The 14,460-nt window shown below is 48.0% G+C and overlaps 1 protein-coding gene across 7 annotated transcripts in view; it reads left to right on the forward strand.

Annotated features, from left to right (window-relative positions):
- ERC1 (ELKS/RAB6-interacting/CAST family member 1) overlaps window positions 1-14,460 on the forward strand; it is a 276,795-nt gene that overhangs the window by 141,291 nt on the left and 121,044 nt on the right. For 6 of the 7 annotated variants that reach the window (XM_038767705.1, XM_038767706.1, XM_038767707.1 and 3 more), the window contains one exon: window positions 7,250-7,381. The exons of the other annotated variant lie outside the window; for it this stretch is intronic. In XM_038767705.1, the coding sequence (XP_038623633.1) occupies window positions 7,250-7,381 (132 nt within the window). The remainder of the gene's footprint in view (window positions 1-7,249; window positions 7,382-14,460) is intronic. 7 annotated transcript variants of the gene reach the window in all.

Here is a 14,460-nt window from a genome sequence, read left to right on the forward strand (position 1 = left end):
ACCTCACTTCTCTGGGCCTCCGTTCCCTCATCTGTAAAATGGGGATTAAGACTGGGGACATCTAATCCAACTTGATTACTTTGTATCTACACCCCAGTGCTTAGAACAATAACAAATACCATAAAAAAAAGGTGAAAGAAGGTGGGTTCTCTTCCACTTGGCAGCATTTTCTCACCCGCGTTTAACTCAGTGGTGCAAAGTTTTCTCTCTTAAACGAACTCGACTTCCCCTTGCCTCACTCAGTTTCTCTGTGCTTCATTTACTTCTTCTGTAAAATGCGGATTAAGACTGTGTGGGACATGGACTGTGTCCAACCCAATTTTCTTGTTCACCCCCAGCTCTCAGAATAGTGCCTGGCTCACAAATAAGTGCTTAGCAACTACCATTAAAAAAAAAAATGCTACCCTGAAGGACTCTTTGGAAAGGCAGATACTAAGGGAGAGCGCCAGACTGTAAACTAGACTTTAGACTTCTACACTGTGAGCTGGTTGTGGGCCGGGAATGCATCAATTATATTGTTGTATTGCACTATCCCAAGCGCTTAGTACAGTGCTCTGTACACAGTAAGCACTTAATAAGTAAGATTGCTTGAGTGACTGCCTCTAACCAAAATCTAAGTTATTTAACCACCCTGGGACTCAGCCTCTTTTTCCGTAAAATGGGAATAAAACACCTGTTCTTCCTCTCTCTTAGATTGTGAGCCCCTTGTGGGACAGGGACTGTGTCTGATCTGGCATCTCCCCCAGCACTTATCACACTGCTTGGCACATAATAAGCACTTAACAAGGACCCCTTCATCCTCTTGTATCAGGATTATTGGGACAGTGGTTTGGGGCCTGAAGCACAGGGTGTGAGTGGTACCTTCAGTTACATCAGGACTATTTATTGAGCACCTGCTGAGTGTCATACTGTACTGAGTGCTTGGTAGGGGACAAGAGAAGCAGGATGCACAATCACTGCCTTCAAGGAGCTTCTGGTCTATGTGCCCATTGCAAATACTCATTTTCCCCAAGCTGAAGGTCATCTGAGAGGCTGAGTGAAGTCCATCAACGTCCGTAAATCCCTTAAGCACTTTGATAACAATAGAAAATAATAATGATGATGCAAAATGTTAAGAGTTTACTGTGTGTCAAACCCTCTTCTAAGCACTGGGGTAGATACAGTCGAATCAGGTTGGACATTGTCCCTGTCCCACATGGGGCTCATACTCTTAATCCCTATTTTCCAGGTGAGGTAACTGAGGCACAGAGAAGTCAAGTGACTTGCCCAAGGTCACATAGCAAACAAGTGGCAGAGCTGGGATTAGAACCCAGGTCCTTCTCACTTCCAGGCCCATGCTCTGTCCATTAAACCACGCTGTTTCTCTGATACCCCTAATATCCTAGGTATGTAAGGCTAATATCCTTACACTCTGCTATTTCCTGTATCCATAATGTATTTTATTGTCTGTCTCCCGCCAGAGGCTGTAAGCTCCTTGTGGACAGGGAACGTATCCACCAACTCTGTTGTATTGTACTCTCCCAAACAGTAAGCACTCAATAAATACCATTGATTGATTGATTGTAATGAGGGCAATGGAAATCGGGGCATCATCCATGTCGGGAAGCGTTTGAATCGAAGCTCCGTAGCTTTGGTCTCCACCGACTTTCCCAGCTGGAGTATCTGTGTCCCGTTTGTCTCCTGAAACGTTTTGTCGGTGATCTCATTCCATATGCAAACCGACCCGAGCCTCTCCGCACCCGCCCTTTCGAACGCGCACGAATGCTCCGGTCCCATCGCCTTGGCTAGATCCACGTACGTCTTTATTCGAAAGGTCTGGGCGTTTACTCTTCGTCCGAGACATTCTCTTGGCCTCACCAACTGGCTGGAGGCGGGCCTGAGGTGCCTCCTCTCCAGCTCCGGTGGGTTTCGTTGCCCCAAGCCGAGGGACGGGGCCTGGGATCGTCTTTTTGAATCCCGTCCCGTGATAAGGCCAGCAGAGGGGTCGGTCCTGAGTTCCTTCTTCCCGTCCTGGCAGCAGCATGACTCTCTAGGACCGGATCCTCTCAGGGCATTTAGCGCGTCATCGGGCGAACTGCATATCGGGTAATTCAGGTGGTTTCCCATCCCGTCCTCTGGCCCGGCCCTGCGGTCTCGGTCAGTCACGGGGCGGCTCTTTCATCCCGTGGTTAGCTGAGGTGGTTACAGAGGCTTTGTTCTAGGTAAAACAGATTTTTTCCAGCCTCTCGTATTTCTGGCATGTCTCAGACATCTGCTATGTGGGATATTTAGGCTGTGGCTGCCCTCTCTTTGGTACCTTTCAGTTCTGAGACGAATGGAGTGTGTTGTATCATCATTTTTTATTACTCTGGGGGATATTTTGGGGGGTTTTTTTGAAAGTATGTTCTCATTCGAAGTATCCATTGGTAACAATGAGACTTGGAAGGAATTTCTCGGCCTAGCTCTGACAGCACTACGATCCAGACATTTTGTTCTCAGCAATACTGATGTGAACGATCAACTTGTTCACGTGACTTTCAGGGAAAAAAGCCAAACAGGAGGGTGCACGAGAGTTCCCATTTGTTTCGTTCCATTCAGCCCTCTGCAGGCCTCAGGGCTGGCTGGAGATGGATTTGGCGGTAGGCTCTTTTCTCTCCGTAATGAACCATCAGCCTAAATGTGTGTAGAAGCCACGTTTCACACACACAAACACACACCCCCGCCACTCACTCTCTCTCTCTCTCTCTCTCTCTCTCTCTCTCTCTCTCTCTCTCATCCCCCTTTTTAGACTGTAAGCCCCGTATGGGCAGGGATTCTCTCTCTTTATTGCTCAATTGTACCTTCCAAGCACATAGTACAGTGCTTTGTGCAGAGTAAGTGTTCAATAAATACGATTGAATGAATAAATGCTCACAGAGGCTCCTGACGAGCAGTGTAGCCTAGGAGGAAGTCCACTGGCCTGGGAGTCTGGAGACCTGAGTTCGAATCCCGATTCTGCCACCCGTCTGCTGGGTGAGTCACTTCTCTAGGCCTGTCTCCCCCACCCCCAAGACTGTAAGCTCATTATGGGCAGGAAATGTGTCTGTTAATTGTTGTTTTGTACTCTCTGCAAACAGGCAGCTGCACAGTAAATGCAGTTAAATAAGTGAATGAATGAAATGAGTAAAGAACCGTTCTCCTTCCCATTAGGCTGTGAGCCCAGCATAGTTCTGTGTTTTGATTTGATCGTATAGCCATCTACCCTACTGCTCTCCACAGTATCTGGCACTTGGAAAGTCTTAATAGATCAATCCATCAGTGGTGTTTATTGAGCACTTACTGTGTGCCGAACCCTGGACTGAAAGCTTGAGAAGGTAAAAGACCACAGAGTTGGTAGACGCGGTCTCTGCCCTCAAAGGGCTTCCAGTCTACAGGGGGAAACCGACATTAGACCAGATTCGATCCCACGGTTATTACTCTGCTGCTGTGTGAAGAATCTTGGCCTGGTGGAAGGAACACGGGCTTGAAAGTCAAGGGACCTGGGCTCTAATCATGTGCCTGCTGTCAGATATTGGGCAAGCCACTTCACTTCTCTGAGCCTCAGTTCCCTCATCTGTAAAATGGGGATTCAATACCTGTTCTCCCTCCTACTTAGCTTGTGAGCCCCATGTGGAACCTGCTTATCTTGTATGTGCCCCAGTGCTTAATACAATCCTGGACACATAGTAAGTGCCTAAGAAATGCCACTGTTATTACTCTTGCTCCCAGACTGTATTCCTTTTTGGCATTCTTCACACCAAGGGACCAAGCGGGAGACATGGTCCCCAGCCATGCTGGAGCGAGGGAGGCTGGGAATAATTTTTTTTTCCATGGTATTTGCCAGGCACTTACTGTGTGTCAAATACTAAGGGCCAGGGTAGATACAAGATCTTTCAGCCTCTGTGGAACTATCAGCAGATGATATTTTGGTCCACAAGTTTCTCCCTCAGGGGCAACTGATGATTTTTCTTCGGTGACAGGCCCAATTCCTTAGGAAAGCTTTGTACACAGAACCAGGGGCCACAATGCTTTGCTCACCAGCCGACTCAGAGACCTGTTCTGGAGGGGGAGAGATTTGATGACCTTCTCTCAAGACCCCCCTTTTAAAGAGGGCCTCTTGTCAGCAACATCGGCCTTTAGCATTTTTCCCCCATGAAGGAAGAGCGAGATTGTTTTTTTTCATTCTTGTTTTTATGTTCCCTTTCAGCCCATAGGAGTAGGTTGGTTTTTTTTGAAAACTGAGGGTGTTCAAATTTGGCATCTAAAGACCAAAAAAAGGTGGGGGGGGGGGGCGAGATAAAAGAGAGAGAGAGAGAAGAGAGAGAGAGAGAGAGATAGAAGAAGAGATAAAAGAAAAGAAAGAGAGAAAGAAAAAGGAAGTAATTGAGGCACCAGTTATAATAATTCATTGATCAATCAGTGGTATTTATTGAGCTTTTACCGTGTGCAGAACACTGAACTAAGCACTTGGGAGAGAACACTGTAGCAGAGTTGGTAGACACGCGCTCTGCCCACAACAAGCTTCCAGTCTAGGGGGTATAATTGTGGCATTTACTAAGGATTATGTGCCAAGCCCTGAACTAAGCACTGAGGTGGATTGATGACCACCAGCTCCGACACCATCCCAGTCCCACATGAAGCTCACAGCACATGAGAGCAGGGGTAGAGAATTGAGGGGATTAAGACTATGAGCCTCATGTGGGACAGGCACTGTTTCCAACCTGATTATCTTGTATCTATCCCAGTTCTTAGTACAGTGTCTGGCACATGGTGAATGCTTAACAAATACCATATTTAAAAAGCCCTTTTTTTTTTCTTTTGTTCCCATCCCTGGAGCAACTATTCAGAAACCCCCAAAGCAGGAAAGCTTCTCATGAAAACTCATCAACTGAATGAGTCCGATCTCTACTCTGGAAGGACTTAGCGTTATGGTATTTGTTTTGCGCTTACTAGGTTCTAAGCGGTAAGGGAAGTACAAAATCTCTGCCCCTTCAGGATCAAGGATCGGCAGAATGCCTCTCTGGGGGAAGGCTTCTTGAGAGACATAGACTGAGATCTTCCCTTCTGTCATTACATTGCCCAAACGCTTAGTACAGTGCTCTGCAGACAACAACTGCCCAATAAATATGATTGAATGAATGAATATTCTCCCGTGCTCTGCAAATGACACAATAAGAGCTCAGTAAATACCATAACAAGAACCCTGAGAAGGCAGCAGGTGGGAGATGTTTAATGAATCTGTGTGGACCTCATATGGGGCAACCCAAGCCTGCTCTTTGAAAACAGAAAAAGGCGCTGCCGGGTACATATCCCATTGGTTTCAATAATCGCCTCAAGACAGGGAGGGTTATAAGCGGAGTGAATTGGTCAATAATTGCTTCCCTCCTCCTGCCTTTTGTGTCAATTCGTTCTGCTATGAACTAGAACAAGTTGGACAGACCCCTTTGACTTTCAGTAGCCTCAGACTATTTACCAGAAGCCTCTGCTTTTGGCCTGGAGACTCATCTTGTTGCCGGGCCGTCTTCACGTCAGGATCCGCGATCTGCTTCCCGTCCGACTCTTCCCGGGCAGGTCTGTCGCCTGGTTAGGTGGACCAAGTGGAAGCCATAGATTGAAGGCCAAACGAGTCACCACCCTAGCTCACCCATTCGTTCCGAGCACCGCCACGCCCTGCTCACAGGGCCTTTGTCTCTCGGGTTTCCTTTTACGAGAGAGAGGGACTTTGCAAAATGGAAGGGAAACGTTACCTGGATTGAGGTTTGTAGGAGTCCTCGCCATATGCGTAGCCTAGTGGATAGAGCCCAGGCCTGGGAGCCAAAAGGACCTGTCACTTGTCTGCTGGGTGACCTTGGGCAAGTCGCTTGATGTCTCTGTGCCTCAGTTCCCTCATCTGTAAAATGGGGATTAGGACTGTGAACCCCTTGTGGGACAGGGACTGTGTCCAACCCGATTTGCTTGGATCTACCCCAGTGCTTAGTACAGTGCCTGGCACACAGCAAGTGCTTAACAAATACCGCAGTTATTGTTATCATTATGATGTCAGCCCATTATTTATCCAAGCCGGTTGTCACCACGGACGTTCTCCTAGGGTTGAAAAACAAGTAAATTGTAAGCGAGAAACCGCAGTTGTGTGGAACTTCCAAGCTCTTTCATTGAGTGAACCCACCAGCGACAGGCTCCAGTCCACCGATTCGGTGGGCGGGGGCATCCTAAAGGTCTTGTTCATTCTCACAGTGAGATCACAGCACTTGGTACCTTCCCCTCGAAAAAGAGGCCACAACAGAATGGGGGAGAGTTTCCCAGCCCCAAACAATCAACACACTGTCCTCCTCCTCTGCCTGCTCTCTTAATAACACTGGCCTTCAAAGTGGAGGATGCAGCCTCCAGCAAACCCCCGCTCCTGACCCACTTAGAAGCAGCCACCCACCTTTTTCCAAACGTCCGGGCCCATCACGCTCGTCAAGATAGGGTCGCAGAGGATCCCGTCGGACTGTCCGGATTCCAGCCCCCCAGTGTCCCCCGAAAACACCAACCATCAGTCCTCACGCCTCTGAAACTGCTCCCGCCTTCTGTTCTCCCGAGACGGGTCAGGGGCCTGTTTGAGCTTCAGTCGGCGCCCCCCCGCTTCCTGAGATACACCTCCTGTTGGGAATTTGATCTCCAGGGGCCTCCCGGACACAGTTCGAAACAGCAAAGCCAGACTTCCCTCAAAGTTGGGGTCGGCCTCTCCAGTAATTCCGAAGTAATCAAGGCAAGAAGGGCCTTTCCTGAAGGCAGAGGAGCACCCTCCCATTCCTTTTCCTCAGCGCCTAATGGGTTGACCAAACCGTTGTCCATGAGAAGACAGAAAGGTAGAGAGGCAGGCCCTTCTGTGTGGCCAGGCTGAGAAGACGGGGTTGCACGGGAAGGAAATGGAGGGAATGAGGCCCAGAAAGCCTCCATGCTCTTTAACCAACCACGCATTCCCCCCCACCCCGCTCTCCATGCTAACAAAAGCAACCCCGTCGGCTCCCAGTGAGTAGAGAAGAGGGCGTCGGACGCTTCTCTCGCTTTTACTAACTCGCTCCTCAACTCTCCGTCCTGCCGCTTCACTCCTCTCTTCCTCGCTTCCTTTTTTCCCGAAGATCTCCTGGCTACGGATCTTTTTTTTTTTTCCCTCTCCTGGAGCGGGTCCTCGCCCGTCCTGCCTTCTCCTAAGCGGGCTCTCTTTTGGGGTTGTCGTCTACCTCACCCGGTCTCCGTCATTTTCCAGGACAACCTCCGAAAGAAGGATGACAGGATTGAGGAGCTGGAAGAAGCACTAAGGGAGAGCGTGCAGATCACTGCAGAGCGGGAAATGGTGCTGGCACAAGAGGAATCAGCCAGGACCAATGCTGAGAAACAGGTCGGCAGGTTTATAAAATCACTGAGGTGTCTGCTGGGTGAATAAACGGTTCAGCCTGATCAGCGGGATCATCGCCTAAAATGCTCCCCTATATTTTTTTTCACAGTATTTGTTAAACGCTTACTGTGAGCCAGGCACTGTACTAAGCTCTGGGGTAGGTAATAATAATAATAATGATGACATTTATTAAGCGTTTACTATGTGCAAAGCACTGTTCTAAGCACTGGGGAGGTTACAAGGTGATCAGGTTGTCCCACGGGGGGCTCACAGTCTTAATCCCCATTTTACAGATGAGGTAACTGAGGCACAGAGTAGTTCTTTGCCTTGCCCAAAGTCACACAGCTCACAGTTGGCATAGCCAGGATTTGAACCCATGAACTCTGACTCCAAAGCCCGGGCTCCTTCCACTGAGCCATGCTGCTTCTCCATACAAACTAATCAGGGTGGACACAGTCCATATCCCACATGGGGCTTGGTGGTCGTAATCCCCATTTTATTCATTCATTCAATTGTATTTATTGAGGGCTTACTGTGTGCAGAGCACTGTACTAAGCGCTTAGCACTGTGAGGAAACCGAGGCCCAGAGGAGTGAAGTGACTTGCCCATGGTCCCAGAGCAGACAAGTGGCAGAGCCTTCTGGGTGACACTGTCACTTCACTTCTCTGGGCCTCAGTTTCCTCATCTGTGAAATGGGGATTCTAGGCGGAGAGCCCCGTGTGGGACTGGGACTGTATCAGGTATCTACACCGGCACTTAGTACAGTGCCTGAACATAGAAAGCGCTTAACGATTGTCATTATCATTATGCCCTCCCTTCGAGTTGGGATTGACATAGGTCAACTGGCCGCCCTCTGACGATAAAGGCGGGGGCCCAGCGTGGACCTTGTCCTCCACCCCTTCAATTGTGAGGATGTTTGCTGCCGGTACTGTAGGAAATCAGTCAGCTGATAGTGTTTACTGAGCACTTACCGGGTGCAGAGCACTGGACTAAGAACTTGGGAGAGAATACGACAGAATTAGTGGCGCGTTCCCTGCTCACATCGACCTTACAGTCTGGAGGGGAAGGCAGACATTAATATAAATGAATGAATGACAGATGTGGACATGAGTGCTGTGGTGTTGGGGTATGTGGGGATGAAAAGAGGGAGCAAAGCAGGGTGATGCAGAAGGGAGTAGGAGAAAATGCAGGACTTGGCCCAGAGCGAGTGCTTAACAAGTAATCACAGTCATTATTAGAACGATCATTTAAGTGCCAGGAATCTCCATGTGCATAATAATAATAATGATAGTAATAATCGTAATGTACTCTGTGGATACAGTCCCAGAACGATTGCAGATGGAGGTGGGGCGTTCTGGGCGGGATGAGTCCGTGGTGTCGCGATGGGTCGGAGAAAACTCAACGGCAAAGACAGACAAGACTTGTTAAGTGTTTACTATGTGCTAATCATTGTTCTAATCTCCGGGGTAGATACAAGCTAATTAGGTTGGACATAGTCCCTATCCCACATGGGGCTCACACTCTTAATCCCCATTTTGATAGATGAGGTAACTGAGGCCCAGAGAAGTGAAGTGACTTGCTGAAGGTCACACAGCAGACACGTGGTCCCAGGTCCGGGCTCTGTCCACCAGGCCACGCTGCTTCACTTCCGTTTACAGAGACCGGTTCGGCAATTAGTCAGCGGGCCCGAAGCCGTGATCACGTCATGTCTGCCCCCACAGTGACAGCTAACTACCAAACAAACACCACCACAGCCCACAAACAGGCAGGAACTTCAAAGGACGCTCCGCCAGTTCATAAGAACTCTGCCCTCTCCGGCTCGTGGGGAGAAGTTGAACGTCTGGGTCCCAGCCGGGGCAGAATTCTCTCTATTTAGACTCCGACAGCCTTTGATGTCGGAAAGATGTATGCCGTATAGACTTCCAGCCCGATACAGTCCGCCTGTGGTGATGGCAGCCCAATATGATTGCCGTACGGCCCGGCTATTAATGGAAACCTCCCAAATAAGTTCAAGAAGCACCGAGGCTTAAACTGACGCAGAAGATGAACCGAAATTCCATCTTGCTCCACCCGGCCCGACAAACTCTCAAGAGCAGAGAGAGTCAACTTGGTTTTCAGTTTGGTTTTGGACATTCTAGTCCGACCCGAGGGTTTGGGGAACATCAGCAAGCATTAGGGAGTTCAACGTAAAGGATGTCTTCAAAGCTCCGCGGAGCCTTGGGGTTAGGAATCAGGACCCAAACCAGAACTAATGTAGGGGAAGGAGGTAGTTTGAAGCTGGCGCTTCTCAGACTTCTCCAATGAGGTACTTAAAACTGGGAGCCTGTTTTTGGCGGGGTGTGGGGGGGATTTGTTATGTGTTTACTATATGCCAGGCACTGTACTAAGCACTGGGGTGGATACAAAGTAATCAGGTTGGACACAGTCCACACGTGGGGTTCACAGTCTTAATCCCCATTTTACAGATGCTGTGACTGAGGCACAGAGAAGTGAAGTGACTTGCCATGGTCACATAGCTGACAAGTGATGGAGCCGGGATTCTAATCCAGGTTCTTTTAACTCCCAGGCCTGGCCTCTGTGCACTTTGCTCTCACCATTCTGCACCTAATAATAATAATAATAGCAATTATAATGGTATTTGTTAACAGCTTGCTGTGTGACAAGCATTATGGTAGATACCCCCTTCTAGATTGTGAGCCCGTTGTTGGGTAGGGGACGTCTCTATATGTTGCCAACTTGTACTTCCAAAGCGCTTAGTACAGTGCTCTGCACACAGTAAGCGCTCGGTAAATACGATTGAATGAATGACTGAATACAAGCTAATCAGGTCAGACACAGTCCCTGTCCCACATGGGGCTGACAGTCTTAATCCCCATTTTATAGGTGTGGTAACCGAGGCCCAGAGAAGTGACGTGACTTACCCAACATCACCCAGTAGACAAGTGGCAGAGGCGGAATTGGAACCCAGGTCCTTCTGAGGGCCAGGCCTGTGCTCTACACGCTAGGCTGTGCTGCTTCCTCTATAAAATGAGGTGAAGATAGTGGCTCCCAACCTACTGTTTAGATTATAAAACCGAATGGGACAGGAGCAGCATCTGACCTAATTATATCCTATCTTCCTCCTCTTCCCCAGTGCTTAACGTGATGCCTTGACATAGATTAAGTGCTTAACAAATACTTCCGTGAGTATTATCATCATCATCAGTATTTCCACTATGGTCTTGAAACCCTTGTTTACTTTCCCCCTACCTTTCCCCCACTCAATCAGGAGCCAAAAATAATTTTTAACTTATAAATGCAAGGTCCCAATCACGAACCCGGAAAAGACCAGGGAAAACTCTGTAAACATCTCCAGTATCAACAGAGGAGGAGAACGTCAGGTTGATCATTTCTTCCGGAACCTTGGCAGTCGAGAAAGCCAGATCTGTGGGTGTCTGCAGAATAGTCTGGGGCGACCGGAGTGAAAGTTTTATGGGATCCTTCGTAAAGCAAAAATTTTGAGCCAGGAGGAGAGGAGATAGGGGAGCCCATTGAACATGGGTTGTATTTTGGTTGGAGGTCAAATCCTTGGAGCCTAAAGAAATCGCACCCGATTTGCTCACCCTCTGAGCCTAATACTGAGGAAAAAATATGGCCAGAGCATGGAGAGCTATTTGGAGAGCTTCGCCTCAGGCTGATCACCCCCTCCTCTGATCCCCTCTGCGGGGAAAACGGTCCCAGGCGAAAAATTTCAGATCTGGCCTCATCCTTCATGTGGTTCCCAGATGGAGGTCTCTGGATAGCGGAAGGGAAACTCACGTAGATTTGCTCATCTCTTAAAAAGCTTCCCACTCCCAATCGTTCTCCCCTGGGACGTGAGACAGGCATTTCTGAGAGCTTTCTGATTTCATGTGTTTTTTTTATGGTATTTGTTAAGCGCTTACTATATGTCAAACACTATTTGAGCACTGTGATATGTACAAGTTAATTAGGTCAGACCCAATCCCTGTCCTGCATGGGGCTCACAGTCAAAGTAGGAGGGAGGACAGGTATTTAATCACTATTTTACAGTTGAGGGAGCTAAGGCGCAGAGACGTTAAGAATAATAATAATAATAATTGTGTTATTTGTTAAGCGCTTACTGTGTGCCCTGGACTGTTCTAACTTATTGCCAACTTGTACTATGTTGCCAACTTGTACTTCCCAAGCGCTTAGTACAGTGCTCTGCACACAGTAAGCGCTCAATAAATACGATTGATTGATTGATTGATTCTAAGCACAGGGGTGGATGCAAGCAAATCAGGTTGGATACAGACCCTGTTCCACATAGGGCTCATAGGCCTAATCCGCATTTTACAAATGAGGTAACTGAGGCACAGAGAAGTGAAGAGACACAAAAACATCCAGATTCACGATTCAGAACTGAATCAATTAATCAGTGGTAATTTATTCATTTATGTTAATGTCCTTTTTCCCCTCTAGACTGTAAACTTGTTGTGGGCAAAGAATGTTATTATCTGTTATTATCTGTTGTTATATCTTACTCTCCCAAGCACTTATAACAGCACACACAGTATGCGCTCAATAAATACAATTGACTGACTGACTGACTGGTATTTATTGAGCACTTACTACGTACAGAACATTGTACTAAGTGCTTGGGAGAGTCCAATACAACAGAATTAATAGACCTGTACCCTGCCCATATGAGCTTACAGACTAGAGGGAGAGGTGGACATTAATATGAATAAACTTGAAAGCAGTAACCACCACCCAACAAGGCTCCGCAAGAGAGGACAGTGTTTTGTGTGGGTTTAGTGTGGTGGAGGCTGTTGCTAATTCACTGAGCCTTTTCAGCCCCACCTACCCCCATGTCTAAAATTCACCCTCAGCGTCGTCATCTTGTTAGATGGAGGACAACCACGGCCATTCAGTAAATCACTGGAGACTTACTGATTTCCCGGGATTCACAGAGCCTTTGGAGAGGAGCTGGAAACCCCCGAGGGGGTGATTTCACGTTGCTAGAAATAACGGACCAGACACTCCACTCCGAAAATGTCTGTTTGAAATCCCGAGATTTAAGATCGAGGAAGGATGTCTGGGCATCTGTGCCATTCTACGCCACAGATCATTTATTTTCCCCCCTTCTGCCATTTGGATTCTTCCCCCTTGGCAACTGATCTGATATAATAATTATTATGGTATTTGTTAAGCACTTTCTGTATGCCAAGGACAGTTCTAAGTGCTTATGCTAAGCGTAGAGAAGCAGCCTGGCTCAGTGGAAAAGAGCACGAGCTTTGGAGTCACAGGACATGGGTGCAAATCCCGGCTCTGCCAATTGTCAGCTGTGTGACTTTGGGCAAGTCACTTCACTTCTCTGGGCCTCAGTTCCCTCATCTGTAAAATGGGGATTAGGACTGTGAGCCCCCCGTGGGACAACCTGATCACCTTGTAACCTCCCCAGAGCTTAGAACAGTGCTTTGCACATAGTAAGCGCTCAATAAATTTCCTCAGCCCCACAGCAGTTCTGTACGTAGCCGTAATCTGCCTTAATGTCTTTGCCCCCCTCTAAACTGTAAGCTCCTTGCAGGCACTTGTTATGGGCAGGGAACACATCTGCTAATTCTGTTGTTTTGGACTCTCCCAAGTGCTTAGTACAGTGCTCTGCACATAATAGGTGATCAATAAATACCCTTCATAGATTGATAGGGCGGGGAACGTATCTACCAATTCTGTCGTATTGGATTCTCCCAAGTGTTTAGTAGTGTGCTCTGCACAGTCAAATGATCGATAAATAGCATTGATTGGTAGTGGATTTCCAAAGTCAAACCTTTTTTTCCTTTTGGAAGAGGTGATTGGTAGTGGATTTCCAAAGTCAACCCTTCTTTTCCTTTTGGAAGAGGCCGCTCTTCTTCCCCTCCTGAGAGTTCCACATCCTGTCCAGGGAAGGCCAAGATAGATCCAAAGCCCAGGCAGATCTAGCATGATGGAGATCCTGGAGGATAAATTCCATCCCGTTTGTAGGAAAGGGGTGAGATGTCAGCAGAGCTTCCAAACCCCATCTTTGTTAAGCACTTGCTTTTTGCTAAAGGCTGGGGCAAACTGATCAGGTCCCACATGGGGCTAACATTATTATCATTATTTCCCACGGCCACGTCAGAGGCCGCAGAGACCAACGACTTACTCAAGTGAGAGGGAAAGGGATGGATATTGTGGTCGGTGAACGCATCTGCTATTTCTGTCATGTCGCACCCTCCTGAGGGCTTAGTATAGTGCTTAGTATGGCAAGCGCTCAGTAAATACCATTGATTGATCAATTGATGGGGAGAACGTCAAAGGCACAGACCCTGGCATTACCCAGAATCCCTCACCGCTCCATCCGGAAAAAAGCATATCCGTGGCAGGGCTGTAAGTCATTCCCTTGTTATCCCGAGTACAGGTTTGTAAAGTCATGATTTAAGCAAGCCATCTGGTCCCGCCGGCATTCCACGCACTGTCAGACCGAGTCCGTTTCCTTTCTAATATGTTACTTGAGGCAGTTAAATTATAGGCTCAAGTCAGAACTCTGGCCTGGGCTTTATTCGTGTCTTAGAACATCTGCTCCGGGAAGGCTTTCTGGAACCTGAGAGAGTTTGAAGGATGCCAGGAATTTTGTCATTCTTCGGTGTGGTCGCGTCTCTACCTGCCTTCTGCCTTCTTTCTTAGCCTCCACTTGTCTATAACGGTTCCCCAAATAACTCTCTCTCCCCCTCTAGGCTGTAAGCACCTTGTGGACAGGGAATGAGTCTACCATCTCTGTTGCACTGGACTCTCGCAAGCGCTTGGTAATGTGGTCTGAGCTCTATATTCATGGCCTAGTGGAAAGACCCCTGGCCTGGGTGTCAGAGAACCTGGGTCCTAATCATGACTCTGCCCCTTGTCTGCTGTGTGACCTTGGGCAAGTCACGTAACTTCTCTGGGCCACTCTTCCCTCATCTGGGAAATGGAGATTAAGACTGTGAGCCGCACGTGGGACATGGACTGTGTCCAACCTGAGTAATTTGTATCTACCCGAGTGCTTAGTACAGTGTCTGGCACATAGGAAGCGCTTAACAAATACCATA

The sequence above is a fragment of the Tachyglossus aculeatus genome, chromosome 27, assembly GCF_015852505.1.
Source record: "Tachyglossus aculeatus isolate mTacAcu1 chromosome 27, mTacAcu1.pri, whole genome shotgun sequence".
Classification (NCBI taxonomy): domain Eukaryota; kingdom Metazoa; phylum Chordata; class Mammalia; order Monotremata; family Tachyglossidae; genus Tachyglossus; species Tachyglossus aculeatus.